We start from the raw sequence: 26,460 nt of genomic DNA on the forward strand, positions 1-26,460 counted from the left end.
AACTTTGCGCATGCATCTCTCAGGACTTTGCGGTTGTTAAGACGGACAGCCCAATTGATCTGGAAGACATTACGTTGTTTCTCCCAGATCTATCCAGATATAGAGCGCATGACATTCTAAAGCACTGTTGCAGGGTCAGACTGACCGTTCTCCAAGGAGGTGAGAGCATAGACATACGGGTGAGAGCATCTCGCAGGATTTTGAGTTAGCTTACTTCAGAAAGGAGAGGACAATTTATCAAAAGAAAATGTCAAATTACTCATTACGCTTAGGTAGAATTGTCTCACTTGGCAAATGTTAAGATAATTGTGTCAGCATGCAAAGTTTAATAGATCGAAAACATTCCGATTACATAATGATTGTTGTTTTGAACGTATCTCATTTGTAGTCTTTAGATCGAGATTTTTGTTCCGGTTGTCACCTGAATGCGGAAATTGCGTATCAGATCTTAGGCTGGGTGGGTGGGGATTTTGTTAGCTGGCTACATTATAATCATCCTGGATCCTACATTGACAACCGTCGGAGGAAACGGTGACAGGTACCTAGGTACCGAATTCTGTTTCTCTCCAAGGGTATTTGAGAAATAAATATGTTTGCAAAGGTCAACCTGGTCTGTAGTGACTTCACCCGTTTAGGACTAAACTGAATGAGCAGTGACAAATAACCTTTACACAGCAGCACGACCGACTGTGGTGGAGACGAGGAAACAGTAAGCCCAAAGCATACCACTAGCTGGTTAGCCAGGGCTTAGCTTATACATTCTCAACTGAAATGTCCGTCTAATGTTAGCAAGCTAGCCAGCTAGCTGTTTATTTGTTAGCATTCCTCAATTGCTTCCTGCCGAAAGACCTGGGCAAATCAGGGTATTCTGTTAGCTTAAGCTTGTTATCCTAGCTGGTTAGCCGATAATGTTTCGATGACTACAATGCTTAAATGCATAGCATTTGACCACTGATTTATATGTGCCAAAAAATGTAGCTTCATAGTTATGTACCTACATTTACTGTTTTCATTGTAACTTAAAAATGGCATCGTTATCACATGCCTCCTTGATAGCCCCGCGACTTCTAGTTTTAGCCAGGTAGCCAACAAGGTAGCTCTACACCATCGTTTCTCTGTTAATACGCTTAGCTTACGTACCAGTTTGCATGAACTTAACCACGTTATTTTTTATGACTGACAACAAATGACAGATTATGATTTTAGTGTGTGCATGAAGAGCTAAGGTAGATTTCAGAGCTGAGCATTCAGCATTGAGCTAACCGTAGACCACATTCATAGAGATCCTATGTGATCAACATATAACAGCAGGTTTTAATGGTACGTCTACTACGGCTGGCCTTGCTACATAAGTGGAACATTAGGTATAGTTATAGATGAATCTCAATAGTAAGCGTTAATTCCTGTGTCTTGGTGGGTGACTTGCTGAACGAAGGGTTAGCAGCCTTGGGGTTCAGGCTCGGGTCTATCCAGCCTGCGTTATTTTCTAGAACATAACGTCTGATTTAAAAGACCAGCCATAGCCATTATTTAAACTAGCTAATGTTAGCTTTATGTTTACTTAAATAATGCATCTCATGTTCAAGAGCTGGTGATATGTGGAAGACGAGTATTATGTTAAGCATCCAGTGATGTAGCCTACTCGATACAGATTGTCTAGTATTTCCCCTAGTCTGTTGTTGCCGCGCGGCAGGAGGCTTAAAACAGTCGCATTATAGCTCTTAAAACGTTCGTGCATGCTATCCAAAAGCCTTGCCACCTGCACTGAACGGCTGCTACTTGGACGGTAGAGTTGTTCAATTCTCGTTGTTTCACTGACGTGTGATAAGTTATGAAACCGGTTGTTGCTGTTAATAAGTGCTCTTCGGAAAGAGCGGGGTGGTAAAGTTTTAATTATGATTTTACCTAAAGAGGTTTTTTTCCTGTCAATGACAAACTTTGAAATACCGTGCAGGATAGGTCTCCGAGGTTATAATAATGTTGTCGTCTGGTCATGAATTTAATGTGTGACTTCATCACAATCAAACACGACCTTTGAACAGTATTTGTCCCAATTGCCTATGTGTAATGTTATCCTATATTCCATTTTGTTCCATAGGTGTGAAACAGGATCACTCATCATAGTTTAACCATGGCGTTCAGCAAAGGTTATCGTATTTACCACAAACTGGATCCACCCCCATACAGCGTTATTGTGGAGACACGAAATCGCGATGAGTGCTTGATGTTCGAGTCTGGGGCTGTCGCCGTTTTGTGTAAGAGATCCTATTGTGAATGAATGGCTAAATTGTTTCATGTCCATCGCTGATGTTGATTACTGCCAGTAGTCTGTATGTCTCTAAATATGCAGCTGTCATTTCATTCAAACAATTCCAGTGACAAGGAGCCACAGGGCTTTTAATGCTATGCAGAACATACCTGGCAAAATATGCCTGTCCACTGCTATTACACATTGCATAAACTGCATGGTGTTTTGCATGCCCCTAGCTGCTGCAGAGAAAGAGGCCATCAAAAATACATACACCAAGATGCTGGATGCCTATGGCATTTTGGGAGTTCTCCGTCTGAACTTGGGTGAGTTAATAAAAGCTTCTCCATTCCTCTACACTCTTGTCTGCCGAATCCTGTTTCCATCACAAAGCTTAGCCAACAGATTAAAAATTACATCATAGGATACGTTTAGGTATAAAGAGAGAAAATGCTTTTATATCGCACTCTATAAGGCCTACAAGGTCAAATAGAAAGGAACCTGAACGATACTAATTTAGTTATCTTACATGTGCAACACTGTAAGGGTGAATAAAATATCGAGGTAGTGAGTAATACGCTTTTTTGCTTGAGTGGCCTTCTGACATGCAGCGCAGCAGATAAAAAAAGGGTGTTAACTCTTCCTGTTCCTCTTAACTTCTTAACAGTGGACAGGCACGCAGTGGTGATTCTACTACTCATACAATCACCAGAACCTCTTGCTTTGGTGTTTACACATAGTAGCACTCATCTCTATGTACGTGCCTAAGAGTGCAAAAACAAACCAAAATATCCTCCCCGCCCTCCTCTCTACCCCCTACAGGAGACTCCATGCTCCACAGTCTGGTGGTGGTTACTGGATGTAGCTCGGTGGGAAAGCTCCAGGACTCCGAGGTGTTCCGGGTCACAGCCACAGAGTTTGTGTCCTTGAAGAATGACCCGTCAGATGAAGACCGAATATCAGACGTGCGGAAGGTCCTCAGCTCGGGAAACTTCTACTTTGCCTGGTCATCAACTGGGAATAGCATAGACCTGAGCCTCAACGCCCACCGCAGGATCAAAGAAGACACAACAGACAATCGCTTCTTCTGGTGAGTGCCTTAAAATACAGCATTGTTGACGATTGCCAGCACTATTCTTTATCCCTATACATGTTTTATGTAACAGATGGGAACAATGTATATGTATTTGATCCCAGGGAACTGCTAGAGCTGTTTTACTACTCTGATGAGCTTGGAAGGAGTAGATTACTTGTGCTGTTCAAGGAGGCTGAAAATGGATACCCCTGACTTTATTATATTTAACGATGTTCCAACGTATTTGATGGCAGGAACCAATCCCTACATCTCCACTTGAAACACTATGGGGTGAACTGTGACGACTGGTTGCTGCGCCTGATGTGCGGCGGCGTGGAGGTCCGTACCATCTACGCGGGGCACAAGCAGGCCAAGGCCTGCGTCATCTCCAGGCTGAGCTCCGAGAGGGCTGGCACACGCTTCAACGTCCGCGGGGCCAATGATGATGGCCAGGTGGCCAACTTCGTTGAGACTGAGCAGGTAGGTCTTTGCCAGCCAGCCATTACGTCACATGTCATTCAGTGGCTCACAACTACTCTCTCTTTGGCCTTTCTGGCCTACCAGGCTTCACTGTTTGAGTTTTAAGCTTGCTGAGAAAAGCATGACCTGGTTGCCAGCATATCTCTGTTCAATTGAATCACTCAGATAACATCAATGCTCTGTCTGTGCTGTACTCCCTTTCTGTGATTTCCTCTTTTTGTACTCCTCTACTTCCTCTTCAATCGCTCAAGAGATACACATGTGCACCTGTTCATTGTTCCTCTGCGTGAGTCCTATTCATGAAATGTAATGTTGACATTTCGCTTTTTCTCTGCTACAGGTTGTTTTCCTTGATGACAAAGTGTCCTCATTCATTCAGATTCGCGGTTCTATACCACTTTTCTGGGAACAACCTGGCATTCAGGTGAGGGCTGTTCTTTCATGCTTTTGGAGGCCTTTTGAGTTGCTTTCACACTACATTGTGCATACAACACACATACAACACACTGCATCTGTAGTTGATTAATACACCTAAAAATAGTTGTTAAACACACTGCTGTAGTTGATTAATACATCTAAAAAGAGTTTCAAAAAAGTGTTCTGAAATGATGTACTGAAACGGGACGGGCCCTAGCATTTTACTGTGGTCTCGACCGTCGCAGCGATACTTATGCTTCATGTTACTGTTCATGTCATCAGAAAAAGTCTATTCAGGGGATATTGTTTCAACTGAATCACAATCGGCAATCTGCAGCAGAGGATGTGAACCCACACCTGGTATTTGGATGCTGTTATTGTGTGTTACAACTGGTGAAGGTCTGTTCTGTTGCAAGGGCTTTGTGCCATGTCAGTGGGGAGAGGCAGCCTGTTGAAAATGAGCCAGATGTGGTCACTTCCTTGTTAAAGACACTCCAAATCTTGTCGAATACAGCAGGGAACAGGCCCTGATTTGTTTGTGTCTCCTCCTTGACATTGCATGCAAATACTAGCTAGTCTTCACCAAACCCAAGTTTGTAGAGGGCTCTTCTGTTTCCTCTTATCTCATTTCAATGGCCTTTCATGTTGGATGAGTGGGAACCCTTATCATTTTAGATCTGCTTTTTTCCCCTTCTCATGTATATCTGTCACCAGATTATCCCTCTTGTTTGTTCTGTGTACCATAAAACTCTGTTAAACTACTATACAGTTTTTATGGGATTATTGTTGTTCGAGGTTGTAAAAGAGAATTAAGTCATCCAGTCTTTTTGAGGCACACTTCCCTGTCACCTTAGCTGCCTCCATCGCCGCTAGTATTGAGATTTCATCAAATATTTACAACCTGAGTCCTATCCTGGAGAGGAAGAAAAGATGGCTTGAGCACAGCATATTAGGACAGCCTCATAAACATGGAATGTTTGAAACTGGTTCTTCAATTTCCTGTTGTTAGATTCCACCACTGGGCTGTGTGTTGTTGGCGAGAGGGAAGAGCGAGAGCAGGGGGGGGGGGGGGGGGGGATTGGGGGTGTAGTACCTTTTTATCCCCCTCTAAGGCAGAGCGTGCCAGGATGTTAAGATGGCACTGTTCCGTGTTCTGAGTCGTGACTGGTGGCTGTCTCACAATGACTCGGCTACACTGAGCTGTGTTTGAAGAGATGGGAGATCTAAAAAAAGATGCATGTCATTGCAAGCGAGATAGGGAAGGAGGCAGGGACAGATTCCCAACACCAGGGCACAGGAAATTAAGGAATTTGAAACACAGCTCACCTAGATCTATGTTTTTATTGCATAATTAATCATTATTGAATACCTGAGCGGTTCTATTCCATGGCAGCAGCTGTGATATTTGCATAGCACAGAGTGTGGGCTGGGATTGTGAGCGGGTAGTGATGTGATTAAACCACCAGCCTCTCTCTGATCTCTCCAGTGAAGAAGACCATTGTCCTCTGCCGTTGTTGACACGGCGTGCTGCTCTGACTTTGCATGTGGCTTCATTGTTCCTCCTGCACAAAATGTTCTCTTAAGGCTCTCATAGTTTCACTTCATGTTGAGGCTCCTTTTAGCGTATCAGATACCGCTGTGTTTTTGTTTTCTTGGGGCTTTTTTTTGTTTGTTTGATTTTTCTCCTTCTAAAAATGCTGTTTCCTCGTGGTATGAACTCTCACAATTCCCATGACCCAATCCGTTTTTCTTTGTTTGTGTTTCCTGTCATAAGGTTGGCTCTCATCGTGTCAAGCTGTCTCGAGGCTTTGAGGCGAACGCACCAGCTTTTGAGAGGTAATTAAAGAAACGTGCTGCTCCCCACTGGTTGGCCAGCCCTGTTTCAGCTGGGCTGGCGGCACTCCAGAGAGAAAGAGAAAGAGAGAGAGGCGCTCAGATTCATCACAAACCTCTCCTCTGTTCAGGCATGCCTTATAGAGGGTGCTTAGCACGCCGCACACCAGTAAACCCCACTCCAAGCAAGACTACACTTGCAGCCCGAGTGGATCCATGCACCCCTTCACCCATGCACCCATGCACCCATGCACCCTACCCCATTGCACTCAACCCTTGAGGCTGGCTAAACATGACACTCCACCATCACTACAGCCTCTCGCTGGCTCTGTCACTCACTGTATACCGCTAAAGCCTCTCGCTGGCTCTGTCACTCACTGTATACCACTAAAACCTCTAGCGAAGTGAAGGGCATATGAAGGAGAGGCTTCTTGACGGATGCAGCTTGAGGATCCTCCCACTTTCCCTCCCTCCTCCTAACATCCACACTGGGAGTACTGGATGATTTATGGGGAGATAGGAGGTCCTCTCTTGGCACGTCAAGCCCTAGGGAGAGGGCCGTGCACTGTGCTGAATGCTGTCTCCAGCTCCCCTCCTCCCCTCCCCTCCACCCTTCCAGCAAACAGAGCAGAGATGGGCAGCTTTGATTTTGCATGAGTCACTGCTGAAACCCCACTGCGTGCTGAGTCAGTGTGTTTTGCTGTAACAGATTCAAGGCCCTCTCTCCCTTTCACCAACTTTCATTTGGCTGTGCCTCTCTTTCTGTCCCACACACACACACAAACACACACACACCAAACCTTTCTCTCTTCCCCATTTTTGCCCTCTTGCTGAAACTTGTTTCCTCTTTTTTTGTGTAGTTTGTCCAAATCTACCCATCCATTTTTGTTATATCACATATTACACTTATTAATGTGTAAACCCATTTTTATTGATAGGTGCCCATTCCTCCTGGGGACCAAGCCTCTCATTTAATCATAGCCCTTCATAACACACTTCATTCAGTGCATCTGCAAATATGCAACAACTCCTCTTAGGCCATACTATCCTAAATCCTTACCTTTTAAGGAGTAGCATAGCTTAATACTTTGGCCATCTGTCTTAAATGAAGTTCATAACCCCACTCAGCCACACAGTTGGGCATATCTCCAGGTGAATATAGGTTTGGTAGGTATATATTTCCAGGAACTTATGTCTGACATGTGTTTTGTCCATGGCAGACATTTCACTGCACTGCGCAAACTCTATGGAAAGCAAGTGATCCTCAACCTCTTGGGAATGAAGGAGGGAGAGAACATGCTAAGCAAAGCCTTCCAGGTGAGATTAAGTGGTTCATTGAATCAGAACACCCTCAACAATTGCTATGATCTACTGCTTTCATTAAAAATAACTCATTGTCATGAATCAGAAACAAGTATAGCCATAGCCATTTAGAGTGTTGAGGAAAAGGGTTGGGGACAATGATTGTTGCATCGATACGTTGCTAACATTAAAGATTCTGCATGGATACAGGAAAATAAAATAATTGTTTTTTTGAAAAAATAAATGTAATGAAATGTTTGCCAGGGTAATGAATTTACAAACCCAATTCAAAGCCATTTCACTGCCAAATGCAGTTGTAATGAAAAATGAAAAGGTCATTTACAGATAACGCTGGTAATAAACACTTTGTGTAACATTGCACATTTCGTGTGGTCTTGTGATGCTAGCCCAGAGTGGATTGCGTTAAGAGATTGCAACATCTTGTTAATAAGGAAAAGGGCTGGAATTCCAACAGGGTGTTTCAGGCAGCTGCGAAATGTGCTGTCAGTGGGAGAGTTACTCCTTCTGGCGTGTACTTTGGGCTTTTAGAACTTTGCAGACTGTTTATGTGCACAAATACCTATATAACATACTAAAGGAAAGGGGAAAATCGGAAAAGGCCCTCTTTGATATTTCTCTGCTAGTTACTGCACTGCACAGCAACTGACTGGAAAGCAGGTGATCCTCAACCTCCTCAACAAATTGTATTTATGGACAATTATGGACAAGATCCATCGAGAATCGTTTTATAATTGAATTGTTACCGTTTCAATCAGAATTGAATCGTGAACCCAGTGAGGGTCACACCGCCACTGATGAATGCATCGTATTACTGATTGGTAATGACTTCATGTATGATGACAGAGCCATCTGAAAGCTTCTGAGCATGCATCGACTGTGAGGATGGTGAACTTCGACTACCATCAAAATGTCAAGGGAGGGAAGGCCGAGAAGCTGCACAGTGTGCTCAAGCCCACGGTCAACAAGTTTGTGGAGGAGTGTGGCTTCTTCTACTACTCAGGAGAAACTGGCATCCAAAGGTAAGGATTGTTTTTAGTTTTTCCTCTCTTTCTCTTGCTCGTCTACCTCTGCTGTGCTCTGGAGCTCATCTTTGTCCTCCCTTCTTTAGACAGCAGACTGGAACCCTTCGCACCAACTGTCTTGACTGCTTGGACCGGACCAATAGCGTCCAGGCCTTCTTTGCACTAGAGGTTTGTGCAACTTGTTGTTTGTTCTTCACCACATCAATAGGGGAACATGTTGGTTAATCCATATTTGAGATGACTGTTACTGTTTTTGGCTTTTGGCAGTTATTACAGGCTTTTGGTTAATGATGTGTTTTTTTATTATCATTCTAATTTGCTCTTTTCCGTTTTCTTTTCTTTAGATGGTTCCCAAACAGCTCGAGGACATGGGGCTGACCGAGAAGCCCCAGCTGGTGGCTCGCTTCCAGGAGGTGTTTCGCTCCATGTGGTCTGTCAACGGAGACTCGGTTAGCAAGATCTACGCCGGCACAGGTGCCCTGGATGGCAAGGCTAAGGTACAGTACCCCTAGGGTTCTTCAGAAACGGCACAACACGGATAGGTCCCTCAAGGTGTTACGTCTTGAAACACTGGCTTCTTCTCTCTTTGGACCTCTCTTAACTTTTGTGTGTGTGTGTGCTATTCTCTTCTGCTCACCTCTGGACTACTCTGTGGCTGTTTGGTAAGTGGATCAGCTAGTTCTTGTCTGCCTTAGTCATTGTGATGTCAGTCTGTCATCTATCTGTGTGCCTGTCCTCTTTTGTTGTTCCATACTACCACTGGGCAATGTATTCATTGATCTAATTCCATGGTCTGAACTATCAAACAGGTTCATATCACGGTCATTAGTAAACATCTAATCTTTTGATGTTTTGTTATGTTTTTTGTTTTGATTTCTTGTATGGCATTTATTTGATTTCTTCAGGGGGGAAAGCTGAAAGATGGCGCTCGATCAGTCACCAGAACCATCCAGAACAACTTCTTCGACAGCTCCAAGCAGGAAGCCATAGACATTCTGCGGCTGGGGAGCACCCTGAACAGCGACCTAGCTGATAAGGCTCGTGCCCTGCTCACCACGAGCAGCCTCTATGGTACGCTCAAGCTGTTGTAGGCCATAGAGCAACCCTATTTATAGAGGTCTCTCGTAGTCTGCCTTTGATATAGCTCAAGTGCGTCTCTTTTAGCCTACCACGTTAAAAATGTCTTGAGCTTTTGTTTCTGAACGTGCCCTTTTATGCACTCTGATAATCATAAGCCATCACAAGCTGACTGCGTCTTGGTTTAAAGATTGTTACGTTGAGTCCATCACAAAGAATGATTCTATGCTCTGGTGGTGGGGATGAAAGCTTTGTTAATCTGGCCTCTGCAGCTGTCCTCGCTGTGAGATTAGGGCTGTAACCCAGAGCTAATGCTGTTATCTGTTTAACTGGCTAACCGCACTGCCTCTCTTCCTTTCTCTTTCTCTCTTTCTCTCTCTCCAACGCTTACACTGTTAGTCTCTGAGCCCATATTGCAATCAGGTACAGTATTCTGTCTGCACTACCCAGTTATGAATGGAAATTAGGTCAAACTTCCGTTTTTAGTTTTGTAATTTTCCACAAAGTTGCTTGCCTTTTCGGCTGTTAATCTGTTTGGCCATTATTTTATTTTTTTCTTCCTCCCTCTTAAAGTTTGGTTACATTTACGGGATGTTTTAAGTGTTCTGACACAGCCCTTTGTTTGTCCTGAAGCATCACCAAGAGTTTTACTGGGCATGTGCCAGAATTATCACAAGTATACCCGGCCCAAGCAGATCCGGGTGTGTGTGGGCACCTGGAATGTAAACGGCGGGAAGCAGTTCCGCAGCATCGCATACCGGAATCAGACCCTCAACGACTGGCTGTTGGATGCCCCCATGAAGGCAGGACACCCAGAATTTCAAGGTGATAGACCACCACTGTCACTCATCTGTTATAATAATAATAATATTCTACATTAAAGCACAGAATAGAGTAAACCAAATGAAACCTCTAAGAACTTTGCCATTTTAGAAAACATTTGTGCGGAATAGTGGCATGCACTTTCCGAAAACAAAAAAAATATTCTGGTGTGGTCTGTCGTTGTCCAATGTAACATTTCTTCCCTCCCCTGCCCCACAGATGGCAAATCTGACCCCGTCGACATCTTTGCCATTGGCTTTGAGGAGATGGTGGAGCTGAATGCTGGGAACATAGTCAATGCAAGGTAAGGTCCAAGTATGCCATCTGTCAGAACAATGGAAGCTTGTCAATTGCCCGCAGGGCTTCTGCAATGGCCAGCTAATTGCCCCCAGACTATTCTGTACCACTTACAGTCGGTGAAGTTACGGATTAATGGCGCAAGTTGTAATAGAATTTATATAGTGGTATATGCTAGCAGAATCTTTTGTATTTTATCTTCAGCTTTCCATTATTCAGTACCCAGCTCATCCCAGTGCAGACATGACTAAAAGAAGGAAGGACATTTGAAAATGACTGGCACCACTTGTAGACATTGCAGAAGTAAATTACTGGCATGTTGTGGAATGCGACATCCCCAAAGAGCTGACTCCTTGAGTTCCCCCCCTGGAAGGGGGCCTTGCGTGAGCAGTCCTCCATCCCCCTGTGTGTGCTAGTGTATTTTTCAGTGTAATGTGACTCTTCCTTTCCTTTCCTCTCTTCTCCTTCCAGCACCACTAATCAGAAGCTGTGGGCAGCCGAGCTGCAGAAGAACCTCTCGCGCGATCACAAATACGTGCTGCTGGCCTCCGAGCAGCTCGTCGGAGTGTGTCTGTTTGTGTTCATCCGGCCTCAACACGCACCCTTCATTCGGTATGCACCACTGACAGCCCCGGCACAATGCCCCCGGTATCATCTTACACCCCCTTTAATGCTGTGGTTTTAGAGCAACGCCATCAGCAGTGGGTATAGAACACAAGGAAAGGGTCCCAGTATCATCTTACACCCCCTTTAATGCTGTGGTTTTAGAGCAACGCCATCAGCAGTGGGTATAGAACGCAAGGCAAGGGTCCCAGTATCATCTTACACCCCCTTTTATGCTGTGGTTTTAGAGCAACGCCGTCAGCAGTGGGTAGTGAACGCAAGATGAAGGGTCCCTATGTTTTTTTTTTTTTTTAAGCTCTGTATGCCAGCGATCTGGCCGTATGTCGGCCATAAGTGTCTCCACTGACACTGCAAAAGCAAATTCCACCACCTTTCCTGTAAGCATTTTTTAAGCAACCCCTGAATAAGCATGTTTCATTTGCCTGCAATGGTCTGTGGGGGTGGGTGGTACCATGGAAGATAAAATTACATTGTATTGCAATGCAATGCTCTGTGGTACAGGGATGTTGCCGTGGACACCGTGAAGACTGGCATGGGCGGAGCTACAGGCAACAAAGGGGGCGTGGCCATCCGCCTGCTGTTCCACACCACCAGCATTTGCTTTTTGTGCTCGCACTTTGCCGCTGGCCAATCACAGGTCAAGGAGAGGAACGACGACTACAATGAGATTACGCGCAAGCTCACCTTCCCTATGGTAACTCTAATGTCATTATTCTCAGTGGTGATTAATGTTGTAACATTAAGTGTTTTCCCTTAAGTGTTGCTTAGTGATATGTATAATATGTGGATGTCACTTTATGGAAATCATCGCTCTAATTCCCGTTGTCAAGGCCACCCTCAGTGCCATCAGCCCTGAAGCTCTTTACAGTTATGAGTTCGTAACTAGGACACAGCTCACCAGGGTGCCAATCATGTTGTAACACTGTTTCACTGTGCCTCTGTCCCTACCTAACTCTGTCTGGGAGATGAGATCTGTGATGAGGTCAATCTCCAGTGTCTAGAAATCTTTCTTTTTACCCTCAAACAGTTTAGGATTGTAAGTGCGTATTAAGTCACACAAGAGTTTTGCTCATTTCAAGTATGTACAGAAAGGTGAATATCATTTCAAAGAAATCAAAAGCCTACTACATGTAATGGCAGTTAGAGATTGAAGACGTTTATGGTAGAGAGTAGAGAGAAATCAGTTTCCTGTTTGGTGTGTTTCGTGTCAACTGGAGTTGTGTTCATTTTTAAGTATCTACAGAAGGATGATTATTATTGTTTATAGAAAACCAAAGACTCACTACATGTATGGCCGTTAGAGAAGGTGTTAATTGGGGGGAAATACAGACTGTTTCTCTTAATGACATGATGCTCAAGTCCTTGCGTCCTCTTAGTCTCTACTTTTGGTCTTTGTCCAGGGTCGTCTTCTGTACTCCCATGATTATGTGTTCTGGTGTGGTGACTTTAACTACCGCATCAGCCTGCCCAATGAGGAGGTGAAGGAACTGATCCGCCAGCAGAACTGGGACGCCCTCATGGCTGGAGACCAGCTGGTGGACCAGAAGAATGCTGGACTGGTAAATATACGATGAACTATTTAATTACTAACAGAGTCAAAACAGTACTTACTTTTTCATTTGGTATCAAGTTCTAACTAACTGCATCGAATTTCCATTCGGACATACATTTTCATCTGGCATTGAGGAAGAAATTTGGCATCTCAGCCATGTAATATTAGTGGACTATGGAATTAATGGTAAAATGAAAATAAGTACCCCGTCTGGTTTATCTGTCTAGGTTTTCCGCGACTTCATTGAGGGAAAGTTGGACTTTGCTCCCACTTACAAATACGACTTGTTCTCTGAGGATTATGACACCAGTGAGAAGTGCCGCACGCCGGCCTGGACCGACCGAGTGCTGTGGAAACGCAGGAAGTGGAACTTTGACAAGACTGGTAAGGAGTGGGATAGAGCCTCACAGCTAGGGACCAGGGGCTTAGGCTGGCTCATTTACCATCCAAATAGGGCTTTTAGTATGGGGCTCGTAGCAACTTTTCATCTGATGTACAAGGATGTGTCATTGAAGGCGTTGTCTGATGTGTGTGTGTGTGTGTGTGTGTGTGTGTGTGTGTGCGCAGCGGAAGAGATGAATGTGGTGGGGACTCCTACAGAGGAAGAGGACAGTGCGTTTCACCCAGGAACACTCAAGTATTATGGCAGAGCTGAGCTCAAGACCTCTGATCACAGGTGCTATAGCCCTTTTAACTCACACACACACAATTTTGTGCACATACATGTTTCTGCCACATTGTCACTCTGGCCTAGTATTTGCTGAATGTCTGCCTTGGCATTAAAAAAAAAAAGTTTTCGCCTCTGTTTCATGGCCTGTCTGCATCTGCCTGTCCTTCAGACCTGTGGTGGCCATTATAGACGTGGACGTGCTGCAGGTGGACCCTGAGGAACGCCACCAGGTCTACAAGGAGGTGATCGCCCTGCAGGGGCCCCCTGACGGCACCGTCCTGGTGTCGCTCTGCAGCTCCGGGCCAGACGACTACTTTGACGACGCTCTGATCGACGAGCTGCTCGACCAGTTTGCGGCCTTCGGAGAGGTCATCCTCATCAGGTAAACGACAAAGACTGGTCCTCAGGGAAATGAAGATGTTCATCCATCATGCTTATGTCTTGACCAACGTAGCGGACAAATTACCGGTATTTCATGCAGATTCAGTTACGTAGCTTTGATTTGTATTCTTGTTTCCTGTTGGTGCTGACTAGGTTTGTTGAGGAGAAGATGTGGGTGACGTTCCTGGAGGGTTACTCCGCTCTGGCAGCGCTGTCCCTTAGTGCCTCTGAGGTAAAGTGACGCACATTTATATTTATTTGGTTGTAGTGAAAGGAGAAACTTGAATAGCATGAATAGGTAGCCGATATTTGTCATGTCCTGCCAAGGGACAACGGATGAAAACTAGCCAACCCAGCTTATTCCGGTGCATTTCATTTTTTGGGGAAATGTTTATTAATGTACACTGTCCCTTTTCAAATAAATGCATACATTTAAATCAAATATTTACACATGGCCAGTTATTGTTTCACAGAAATGGTGCCTTTATTTAGTCAGGTAGGGGAGACTTTTTGGTCCTTTGTATTGATCTGTGTACTTTTCTGAAATCAGTGTGAGTTCATCGTGTGTTTGTGTGGCACCTCTCAGGTGTTAGGGAAGATCATAGACGTGCAGTTGAAGAGCCCTGGGTGGATAAAGAGTCTGGAGGATGAGATGAGTGTGGACAGGGTCTTCGGCAGCATCCCCACCTCCGCCAGCTCCACGCTGCTCGCAGAGGACTCCTATGTGGGCGACGATGAATACGACATGGAGGGTAAGCCTGTGGTCATTAAATAATTAAATAGTTCAAACGATGAACTATTTAATTACTAACAAAAGTAAGAGTCAAAACAGTAGACATTTTTTCATTTGGTATCAAGTTCTGGTGGTCGAAAGAAGTAACTCGATCGAATTTCCATGCAGACGTACATTTTCATCTGGCATTGAGGAAATCATTTCAGTTATTACTGTGCTAGTTAGTAGAATTACTGAAATTAACATTAGGGATTCTGTAAAGGACTAAAGAGTGTAGATCAACTGTATGTCTTATATGTGTCTACTTTAGTGTTGTCGTTTATTCAGTGTGGTATTGCAGTGTGTATGCAGGCCTGTGGTTGACCCCTTTTGGTTGTCTGGGCTGGTTTCACTTCCCCAGGTGACGTGGATGAGGAAGTGGAAGCGATTCTGCCTCAACACCTGCAGCCTGGCGCAGGCATGGGTCCCGGCTCGTCCCCGGTGCCATCCCCCCGCGGGAGCCCGTCCCACTCTCCCACACACGGGGAGCCGGCAGCCCCCAGCCGCCCCAGTCGGGCACCTCCTCGCTCTGCTGGACCACCGCAAGGTAAAAGCCAGCATCTGATAGTAAGATGTTCACCTAAGAAGAACTTTATTTGGGTTTTTGTTTTGTTTACTTGTGTATTGTTCCTACGTCCATGTTTTCAATCGTATTTAACTTTATTTTATGTTGTTTTGTTTTATTTTTGTTTTACGCACAAAAAGGAAGCTTAAGTCCCTTGCCTTTCAGGAGAGATCTGGCAGGTAAAGAGTTCAGTGAGTGTAGTGTTGTGAGCTGCTTCTAGGATCACTGGTAGTGCTTGTGTTCGTGTGCCCTGTCGTGTGCAGTGGCTTGTGTGAATCAAAGCAAACATGCCTCAGGAAGTGCCTTCACTATTAACCTCAACTCCCCTTGCTGAGCTTTCCTGTGTGTGTGTGTGTGTGTGTGTGTGTGTGTGTGTTTTTGTATGAGAGAGAATCTTTGAGTGGCTGTAATTTCAGAGACAAATTAATGTGTGGTTTCCATGGTAGCAATATGTGATGACTCTTCAACCCTCTACCCCCTTACCCAGGTTCTCCAGTGGACTTTGCGATGGGTGCTCCTTCAAGTTTGGAACCCAAGCGCGCCCCTCCCCCGCGGCCCAACGCCCCTCCGGTGCGTCCTGCACCTCCGCAGCGCCCCCCGCCACCCTCAGGTAAAACCCATCGGCCCCAGACCCCTCCGTGTACCACTCTCACCCCACCCCTCTCATAAGCATGTGTTCAAACTGCTAAGTTCACTTTTGTTCCCTCTCACTTCCACCCACTTCTACAAGGCGGTAGAAGCCCTTTACCTGCTAGAAAGAATTCAGCAGGTAATGCATCTGTCTTCATGCCCCATGGCTTAATGTAGATTGTTAGTGCGAACATTGCTGTGCGTGATGAATTTTGCGACCTGTTGCAAACAGCGCCATCTGCCTGTAGCTGAATAAATTACCATGAGTTGTCAGGACTGCATTTCAGCCCAGGCAGTTTTCCATGTTCTGCTTGTAGCATAGCTGCTGTTTAGTGACAAGATGCATACTTCATCCGTACATACTCATATATGCTGTGTTGTTTTGTTGGTAAAGATTTGGCAGGGTTGTGTACTGTTGTGTTCTGAAAGGTGGCCTTTTGATTTATGACTTCGCATTGTAAGCGTATGGTTGTGCTTCATTTTTGGCAATCACAGTTACTATCTCACATGAAGGGTTTGGAGATATTCAAAGTTCATCATTTGATATGAACATGGAAGGTAAATGTAAACTGTCCGTTTGACTCCTGAGAGACGGTGCTCATCAATTAAGGCTTTATGAACCACGCATGTAAACCTCTTTAAAAACACTCCACTTTGATGTGGTGTTAATGGGTGAACCATGAAGCCTCAATTGTTAATGTCTTCCCCTTCCCCAAGATTTGATATTGTGTAGTAGGACTCTGAAGTGGCCGTGGTGATACTGTGACATTCTTAGCGTAGAGCAGGGGTTTTCAACTGGTTTTGTCCCAGGTACCACCAATCTGACTAGAAAGAAATCCGCGGCCCACTGATGTGCCTGCATGCGCGCGTGCGTGTGTGCGCTCGTGCGTGGAGAGAGGGGAGACCTGTCAGTGTAATATCTGGGCATGGTGAAGTCCACACAGCCTGACTATTCGTGGCGAAATGGTAGACAGCGACAGTCTCATATCATTCTCTGGTTCAAGCCTTGCCCTGTACTTATTCTTCAAGTACACAAAAAAGCTCTCACACAGGTAGGTAGTTTGCAAAGCACAACAGGCTACCATAGACTGGATAGGTACAAGGCTACAAACTGTCAGCCTGAATCTCCTTTATATTATTTTAGACATATTTTTCTTATTTCAGACATTTTCAAGAGTAATCTGAATTATTATAATTTATTTTTTTTAATCAATGGTGGATGAATCAACATGCTCATGTCGCGGACCCCCTGCAATGCCGCCGCGGACCACCGGTTGAAAACCCCTGGCGTAGAGAAACGAAAGAAGTGTCCCCATAGATTAGAAGCTGTGTTAGAGGATACGTGTGGAAGTTCTGGTGTTTCCCGCCACCCTCAGGTTAAACCCCTCGGCCCCAGACCCCACGTGTACCTCTCTCTTACATCACCCCACCCTCATAAGCATGTGTTCAAACTGCTAAGTTAACTTTTGTTCCCTCTCACTTCCACCCACTTCTACAAGGCGGTAGAAGCCCTTTACCTGCTAGAAAGAATTCAGCAGGTAATTCATCTGTCTTCATGCCCCATGGCTTAATGTAGATTGTTAGTGCAAACATTGCTGTGCTTGATGAATTTTGCTACCTGTTGCAAACAGCGCCATCTGCCTGTAGCTGAATTTATGACCATGAGTTGTCAGCACTGCATTTCAGCCCAGGCAGTTTTCCATGTTCTGCTTGTAGCATAGCTGCTGTTTAGTGACAAGATGCATACTTCATCCGTGCATACTCATTAATGCTGTATTGTTTTGTTGGTGCAGATTTGGTAGGGTTATGTACTGTTGTGTTATGAATTGTGGCCTTTTGATTTATGACTTTGCATTGTTAAGCGTATGGTTGTGCTTAATTTTGGACATGTGGCAATCACAGTAACTATCTCGCTTGAAGGATATGGAGATCTTCACACTCCATCATTTGATATGGACATGGAAGGTAAATGTAAACTGTCCGTTTGACTCCTGAGAGACGGTGCTCATCGATTAAGGCTTTATGAACCACGCATGTAAACCCTCTTTAAAAACACTCCACTTTGATGTGGTGTTAATGGGTAAACCATGAAGCCTCAATTGTTAATGTCTTCCTCTTCCCCGAGATTTGATATCGTGTAGTAGGACTCTGAAGTGGCCGTGGTGATACTGTGACATTCTTAGCGTAGAGGAACAGAAAGAAGTGTCCCCATAGATTAGAAGCTGTGTTGGAGGATACGTGTGGAAGTTCTGGTGTTTCCCGCCACCCTCAGGTTAAACCCCTCGGCCCCAGATCCCACCGTGTACCACTCTCTTACATCACCCCACCCTCATAAGCATGTGTCAAACTGCTAAGCTAACTTTTGTTCCCTCTCACTTCCACCCACTTCTACAAGGCGGTAGAAGCCCTTTACCTGCTAGAAAGAATTCAGCAGGTAATGCATCTGTCTTCATGCCCCATGGCTTAATGTAGATTGTAAGTGCGAACATTGCTGTGCTTGATGAATTTTGCTATCTGTTCCAAACAGCGCCATCTGCCTGTAGCTGAATAAATGACCATGTGTTGTCAGCACTGCATTTCAGCCCAGGCAATTTTCCATGTTCTGCTTGTAGCATAGCTGCTGTTTAGTGACAAAATGCATACTTCATCCGTGCATACTCATATATGCTGTATTGTTTTGTTGGTACAGATTTGGTAGAGTTGTGTTATGAATTGTGGCCTTTTGATTTATGACTTCGCATTGTAAGCGTATGGTTGTGCTTAATTTTGGACACGTGGCAATCACAGTAACTATCTCGCTTGAAGGATATGGAGATCTTCACACTCCATCATTTGATATGGACATGGAAGGTAAATGTAACCTGTCCGTTTGACTCCTGAGAGACGGTGCTCATCAATTAAGGCTTTATGAGCCACGCATGTAAACCCTCTTTAAAAACACTCCACTTTGATGTGGTGTTAATGGGTGAACCATGAAGCCTCAATTGTTAATGTCTTCCCCTTCCCCAAGATTTGATATCGTGTAGTAGGACTCTGAAGTGGTCGTGGTGATACTGTGACATTCTTAGCGTAGAGGAACAGAAAGTGTCCCCATAGATTAGAAGCTGTGTTAGAGGATACGTGTGGAAGTTCTGGTGTATCCTGTCTTGTTCTTATTTCGATTTTGCATGTCTGAGGTGGGAAAAACAAGTGCACAGGGACTTGGGTGAAAGTAATACTTGGCTTTCCTTTCCGCATGCTGCATGAAAAGGACAAAAAAGCCCGGCATTATCTCGACCAGACCCCACAGGTAAGTTTGAAACCTGGCGCACTGATATCAATCCTTCCTCCTCCAAAACCCCCCCTTCCTCCCCTCCTCTCCCATCTTGTGCCGCGCAACTACACCGGCAATGCCGGAGCTCTCCTCTCGGTGAGTTGCAGATTTGCTTTGACTGATTCGGGACATTCAGAGGGGGGTTGAGCCTTTCTCACGTCTCTCCCTGCAGCGTAATCCCGAGGCTTGCCCTTCACCGCTACTAAACGGAGCGGAGATCTCCGAGGGCCTGGCTTGTTTGCGCCACCTGGCAGATGCGAAGAGTTTCCCCCCCCTCCCCTAACTGTTTTCCCAAAGCAGTGTGCTGGCTTACCCGCTGTGCTATGTGCAGGCCGGCCAGGTCATTTAAGTTGCGTGGGAAACGGGGTGGTAGTGGATGGGAGGCCAGGCCGAGGAGACGGCAGGCCTAGAGAGCGAGCTGCAGGGGTGGGGAAGGACAGATGCTTCTGTCAACAGCACCCCGACCCCACATCCCCTATGGTGCAGGGAAAGGTGATTCATAGTGAGGAGGAGACTCCTGCTGTGAGCTGGAAAGGGCTGTGTGTGTGTGTGTGTGTGTGTGTGTGTGTGTGTGTGTGTGTGTGTGTGTGTGTCTCTCTAAGGTGTTTTGTGATGAAGAATACAGGTGGAACAATACACGATGATAATTATCTGGCCCTTTGTAAACATGCTGTCTGCATTTTTCTATGAATGCACATGTTGAGGGGAACTAGTTAGACCACAAGCACCCAAAGAAGTGGCCAGGAGACTCCTGCACTGCCACCATTCGAGCTTTCCTGGCCTCTGGCCGCCAGTGACTCCATGTGTTTGCTATGCCTGTTGTGTTTTTAGGGCGCGGCCAGGCAGCAGGAGGAGCCGCTCCAGGAGCAGTCGCACGGCCGGTGAGTCATCACAATCTGTGTTTCCTTTTCGAGGAGAAAAAAAAAGAAAAAGAAAAGTTCAGTTTCCTTAAATAACGGGGCAGGCTTGAGAGTGTAACTCCAGTACTAATTTATCATAGCAATTCAGCAGTGAATATTGAAAGCAATTGCATGAAATAAACAACATCGACAGTCCTACACGCCAATACTGGAAAAAAGGGAGACACAAGCAACATTCTAAATTGGAACATTAACATCTAGACAGAACCCCGGTTCTCTCTTTACTGCACAGCATCCTGGGAGTTGCTTACAGTCTTTTACATATAGCATACCCAACCTTCACTTAAACCCTGCACCTTGCAATGTAGAATAATCTATCATTCATTCATCCATTCCTCTTTTTGTAAACCTTGCGTTACAACGAGAGATTCCAGTTTACGTACACTACATGTTCAGCTTTCCAAACGTTGCATTACTGAAAAACTGAACTGTTATCTTGTTCAAAGTTGTAGATCTACTTTAAGCATTAACCAAGCAATGTCTCTGTAGAACCTCCCATCTCGTGCTGGAGTCATCAGTGTTCCGCTGGGAGCCAGACCCCCACCCCCGGCCCACCCAGGAGCTCCTCGACCCAGCGCCGATGTGCACCCCGGGGCCCCGAGGCCTGCGCCTGACAACCACCCTGGAGCCCCTCGGCCCATCCTTGATCCCCAAAATAAACCAGCCCAGCCTCCTGCTGGTGAGACAGTCAAGTGTATTTGAATGTGAACAGTGTTGTATTTTCATCCATTGTGAATTGCAGCGAATCAAGCTTATGTCCTGGTTATTGACTAAGTGTGTCTTTTGGATGTTTCCCTCACACAGGTCCGCCTCCTGCAATGGCGGGACCTATGAGACCACAGATGGCGCCTCCCGTGCAGCCTCAAATGGCGGCTCCCATGCAGCCTCAAATGACTCCTTCTATGCAGCCGCAGATGGCGCCTCCCATGCAACCGCAGATGATGTCTCCCATGCAACCGCAGATGATGTCCGCAATGCAGCCCCAGATGATGGCGCCCATGCAGCCTCAGATGGGGCCTCCCATGCAGCCTCAGACTTCGCTGCAGCTACAGTCAGGCGCCGCTGGCCCCCAGCCCCCCTCTCCTGTCGGCAACCAGCAGGGCCTAGCCTCCCCCAAGCCGCCGCCTCGCAGCCGCTCCTCCCACGTCCTGCCCCCGGAGGGCGCCCAAGGCCAAGCCCCAGCGCCTGCTCCCACTCCAGCATCAGCTCCAGCCTCTCAGGTAAGCCCCTCCATCACTCAAGTCTCACAGCCCAACACACAGCACTGGGCACTCCTCCTTTGCCTGTTTCCTCAAACCACAGTTCAGTCACAAACCTGGTGACCCCGTCGGGTTGTCCCAATAGTCTAGCCAGTCTGATCTTTAAATGGCTGTAAGCGTTTTTGGCTTGTGAACGATCGTGATGGTGTTTTTAGAGAGTCATGAATCAAATTCTCAAATATACACAGTTCAAATCTGCATGGTGAAATAATGTAAGCACAGGGAAAACAGGACTGAAGTGTCCGGGCCAAATTTGTAATGACTGGAGATGGGGGAATTGCTGCCTTTTTCTTCTTTCTGAAGTAGTTCGTTTTAATTTGCTGATTTGTAGATGCTTGTAGAATTCAGTTGCTCTTCTGTCCTGCCACCCTGGTAACAGTCTATGAAGCCAAAGTGACTGCATCTCTCTCTCTTCTCACTGTTGCACTAACGGTGCCCCCTCTCTCCCTGGTGCACGTGTGTTTTTCTCTCTCACAAGCAGGAGCAACCCTCAGGGTAACTTAAAGGTATTTAAGACCTCAGTGTTACCACCAAAGTCCTGTGCCATACCTCCCACAAGCAATGTATGGCCAGACCCATACATTGAATTAATTCACATTTAAGTTTACTTTAGTTTCTTTCCCATGTGGCAGTAATTTTTTTATATATATATTCATGTTTATGTTCATTTCTGTGTTTATTCCTCCATTTTTAAAGTTTCTTTAAAGCCATAATAGTATTCAGGGGGGCCAAGTGGATGTGTTGGTTGTTTATACATTCCTCACAATTGATTTAGAATTTGGTTTGGAAATAAAATGGCATGTAGCATAAAAAACCAGCATATACACTTGACCTATCAAAATCGACTTGTGACCCCGGTGCTAGACTGTGTTTTATAAATGTACCACTCCACTCCTAATGAATGTCTATCCAAGTATTTTATGTTTATTCGTTGACTAATGATCATATTATGTCATGTATCAATTCAAATGAGTGTATGTTGGCATCACCCACTGTACGTCCGATAGTCTTTCCATAAGGCCCCGTGGAAATTTTGTCTTGGAATAATAATAATAATGATGAGTAAATTGATATTATCTTATATCTAGGAGCTACTGGATTATAGTTTGTTTGTTTTATAAGTGCAAAACACTAGAGCCTTGTGTAAAAACTTCATCTCTGTTGTGTAAAAATGGCAGTGGCGACTGGCAGTGACCTCCTCACCCTTTGCACCTTATTTTGATACTCCCCGTTTTCTTGCTCTGCATAGATAAATGGATTGAACGGCCTCCAGCAAGAAGCACAATGGAAATCGGACCCCTTCGACACCCTCGCCTCCGACCTCTTCCCTGTCCCCTCTGCCTGGCACAACACCCAGTCCTTGACCCGGAGCAGCTCCCTGCGATCCGGCCCACTCCCGCCGCCCTTGCCCAGGTCCTCGTCCTCTGCCATGTTCCCGGCCTCCCGCACCCTGCACTCTACGCCTGTCTTCTCCTCGTCCTCCTCGTCCTCGTCCCCGCTGGCTCACTTCTCCCCGGCTGCACGGGACTCTGGCAGCGCGCCCTCCCTCCTGCCGCCACCGCCTGTACCTTCGCGCAGCCGCTCCCAGGAGACCCTGACACGCGTCTCCCCCAACCCGTTCCTGAGCGAGCCCCCGGGCGCCCCCAGCAGCAGCAGCAGCAACAGTAACAGCAACACCACCACCAACCCCTTCATAGGCGGCCTGCCTCTGGCCCACACCCAAGCCCAGGTCCAGCACCGCTCGCTCACGCCAGACTTTTCCACCCAGCAGCAGGCTCAGGCCTCCTTGGCCCTCCACAGGACCATGTCCACCATGTCTGCTTTTGCCTCCAAGCAGTCCACCCTCCCACTTACCCCCCTCATGCCCATCCCTGCCCCTATCCCTGCCCCTGTCCCTGCAGTCGCCCCTCCTGCCCCTGTCCCAGAGACGCGCAAGCAGCAGTGGGTCACGTTTGATGATGACTCGGATGTACGGCTCAGAGGAAAGGCCTCCGCATCGGTAGTGCAGCCCCTGTTTCCCCTCTCCACGCCCATCCCCTCGTTCACACAGGCCCAGACGCAGCCGGCCAGCTCTGGGTTCAGCACTGAGAATAGTTGGGGGTCCTCTTCCTCCGCCACTGCGTTCCCCGTTCTGCCACCCCCTCCCCCTGCCAGGACTAACCCAAGCCACCCACACTTACCCACACGAACGAGCGATTTCACTGAGAGATAAGTGTCGACTTAAGTTGTACAAAGAGTGAGTGCGTGCGTTAGCAAAATTTCTAGAGAAACATATTGAGTGTATTTCTGTGTATTATGGTCTGTATAAAGTGAGTTGAATAGGACAGGTTTGAACTCTCCATTCCCATCCCCATGAATCCGGCACTCAAAGTCTATTAGTAGGAAAATGAGAAATATTCGATGCAACATCATTGCACACGAGATGGGATCAAGAATATAAGATGTTTATTTTCATTTGAGCAGGAGAATTGTGCCTGTGTCTGTTATATTTATGAAAAGTATATACAAATATATATATATATATATGCGCACAGGTATGTGTGTGTAAAATAACTGTGCAATACCTTACTGTTGTATGGCCACATGCTACCGTTTTACCAGTTAGCTGAAGTCTGCACAATACGTAGTGGACTATCTGCACACACAAATAATTTCTCAAGGTGAGTGTTGCCTCTTCCACAAAGACTTTTCACCCCCAAAAATGCATTATACTATGCCCTGGTTACTCGTTTCATTTTGCTTATGCACCTGACCAGGAGTGATTTTTATGGGAAATCACAAGAACTGCAGTGATGTCCATCCATGCCAGGCCTTGTCGATCATCATGGCAGCATCACCGTATCATTTAGAGAGAAGTGCAAGGGCCACAGCCTAACCCATCCATATTCTTTCTTTCTTATTAGTGCTTTTGTTGTCATGAATGTACGTTCAGTTAGCTTTGTCTCGGCTACCACATATTAGTGTGTACAAGCAGTCAGCACAAATGACATGATACAAGCCACTGGAAAGGTTACTTAGCACTGGCAATGAGATTCCATTGACAGACACACATCACTCTCAATGCAAGTCAGTGTCATGTATCCGCATTTGACGCGTCTTGTGTCTACTGTATCTTTATACATGCTAACTTCTAGCTGCATTGTTTTTCCTTCCATGTATTGTAAAACCAGCAACTAAGTGTGTGTATATATATATATATATATATATATACACAGTATATATTTATGGTATCTACATGTCATATCTGAAATGCACTGAAAAGGCATTGCCCTTTGGGCTTTCAAGTTTAGTTTTGAAGCTAAAGTCTGAGATGTCTGGCTTACTGGGAGGTCTTGTCGGCTCCACTGGCATAATTACTTCTACGTGCCACCCACTCTTTAACTGTGTGTGTTCTCGTGCTTCTGTTTCATCTGATTTAAAGCGTTGAGCAGTACTGCTGTATATGTACGGAATGTGGTGTAATTGTTATGTTGTGAGAATTGATATCCAGACATTATTGATAGGAAACCGTGGTCCACATCGGTGTTTGTGAGTGTGTGTATGTGCGAGTGCAATGAATTTGTGCTGGATAATTTTTTATTTTTTTCCGTTCTACTCCTAGAGAGGGCCATTTTTAATTAATGATTTTTTCCTGGGCATTTTTATTGAAATCTGGAAGAAATACTGTGTTCCTGTCACAGTGTCCAGACAGTGTAATTGCATGAGTGTGCAGGCTGTAACAAATTACTTTGTTGTCTCACAGCAGGTGATCAATTTAAAAAGAAAACATGCTTTTAGATAGAGATGGCTGTCACCCCTGGTGAAGTGGCCACCATGTATAACCCATTCAACAAAACTGTCTAGCTTCGTGGATCATGTACAAAAGGGCAGGCATGCACATTTAAAATGTATATCAGAAAATATGCTGCTTGTCCGCTTACTACTTATCTCTGTAGGGTTTTGTGCAAAAAGATGCTTTCAGCACTGCCAGTATCTATTGCTCTTGGATTCCCACATTCCCACACACGTTTTTAAAACAGTGGAACCTCTGTGCCACCATATTATCAACACTGTATTGCCCCTGAAGGCAACACAGCTCAGTACATCCGTCGCTGTAGTGAGTGACCATGTGGGATACTGTGCGTTAAATACTGTTTTGACGTGTGTGTGTGTGTGTGTGTGTGTGGGTGATGGACATTTTTATCAGCTTTCAGTATTTCACACATTTCCATGATCAGCCTTTGCTTTCAATCATGCCCTTCTTAATTAAACAGACACTTGTATGCAGGATTCTAACCATGCCACCAAAAGTTTTATGTATGTGTTGAAATGTGGTCTTGTCAAAGCAACAGTGACGTCAGTATTGTACTTTTTATTGTACTACCTACTCTTTCTGTATTGTTGGTTTTACATGCAACATCAGTTGACGGCTTGGTGTCAGGCTATGGTATAGACCCTGTTTTGGGGGATTGCATTGCCCTTCGGGTCTGGTGGTCTATTTATTTCCAGTGTTGGCACCGACGGCACCACCAGGTAGTTAGTTTGACTTTTCTCTAAAGAGGAGCCAGGCCTTACCAGTGGTGGAAATGTCAGGGTCAATGCCTCCTAATGGTAAATCCAGTGCATTGTTTGTCCATAAAAGGTAACGGGTCACTTTCTGTATTTACACTCACTGAATAGGGATGTATTTGTAACACGATGGCTTGGTGTTGGTGTGACATCACATCTGATGGTAGCTCTTGAAATGCTTTAATAATGTGATTTGGGTTGTACATTGAAAGAGAGTATTCACTCTGAGTGATGTAGAGCCAGAGGCTTAAGGGGCTCGCATCTACTTAAAAGGCCAGATTTTATAGAAATCTGTTAACTCCCTTTGTGAGGTAAATGTTCCCTATAGCTGTAATGCAGTAGTGACAAAATACCTGTTGTTGACCATATTCTGTATATCAAAGAAACCAAGAAACTACAGACCATTAATTAGTATTTAAACATCTGTGATCCATGTGAAAAACTGAGTGCGCAGTTATGTATGAAGCAATTGGTGTTGTATGTATGCAATAATAAATATATATCAAAATATATTCTCTTGTCCAAATCAATTTTGTGCTCTTGTAGGAGGCAGTGGGGTAAGATGAGCGTAATTTGACCCATCACCTGTATCTGGGCATGTGGCCCTACATTTTGTTTGCTTTCTCCATTTT

At 45.4% G+C, this 26,460-nt stretch overlaps 1 protein-coding gene across 4 annotated transcripts; it reads left to right on the top strand.

Annotated features, from left to right (window-relative positions):
* The first annotated feature begins 503 nt into the window (after positions 1 to 503).
* synj1 (synaptojanin 1) lies at positions 504 to 26,294 on the top strand. Of its 4 annotated transcripts, none has more exons than XM_080855836.1 (29): positions 504 to 546; positions 2,099 to 2,255; positions 2,488 to 2,574; positions 3,071 to 3,338; positions 3,578 to 3,803; positions 4,144 to 4,227; positions 5,995 to 6,056; positions 7,274 to 7,370; positions 8,220 to 8,395; positions 8,485 to 8,566; positions 8,743 to 8,895; positions 9,304 to 9,469; positions 10,109 to 10,300; positions 10,517 to 10,601; positions 11,066 to 11,206; positions 11,720 to 11,912; positions 12,619 to 12,777; positions 12,998 to 13,154; positions 13,338 to 13,446; positions 13,610 to 13,822; positions 13,975 to 14,053; positions 14,408 to 14,573; positions 14,955 to 15,140; positions 15,299 to 15,337; positions 15,646 to 15,768; positions 19,933 to 19,982; positions 20,511 to 20,700; positions 20,826 to 21,241; positions 22,530 to 26,294. In XM_080855836.1, exons 2-29 carry the CDS (start codon positions 2,132 to 2,134, stop codon positions 23,490 to 23,492), a joined length of 4,986 nt encoding a protein of 1,661 aa, XP_080711962.1. In that variant the 5' UTR covers positions 504 to 546; positions 2,099 to 2,131; the 3' UTR covers positions 23,493 to 26,294. The 4 variants fall into 4 exon arrangements, with proteins under 4 accessions (XP_080711962.1, XP_080711961.1, XP_080711964.1 ...); XM_080855835.1 differs by having other exon boundaries at positions 511 to 538; XM_080855837.1 differs by having other exon boundaries at positions 525 to 709.
* The last annotated feature ends 166 nt before the right edge of the window (positions 26,295 to 26,460 follow it).

The sequence above is a fragment of the Sprattus sprattus genome (genome assembly GCF_963457725.1).
Source record: "Sprattus sprattus genome assembly, chromosome: 1".
NCBI lineage: Eukaryota > Metazoa > Chordata > Actinopteri > Clupeiformes > Clupeidae > Sprattus > Sprattus sprattus.

Excerpts from the sequence above, each read along its gene's own strand:
- synj1 (XM_080855836.1), top strand. The coding sequence starts at position 2,132 with ATGGCGTTCAGCAAAGGTTATCGTATTTACCACAAACTGGATCCACCC. Across the intron at positions 8,896-9,303 it reads CCCTGGATGGCAAGGCTAAG|GGGGGAAAGCTGAAAGATGG; the intron begins GTACAGTACCCC and ends TGATTTCTTCAG. Across the intron at positions 13,155-13,337 it reads GTGGAACTTTGACAAGACTG|CGGAAGAGATGAATGTGGTG; the intron begins GTAAGGAGTGGG and ends GTGTGTGCGCAG.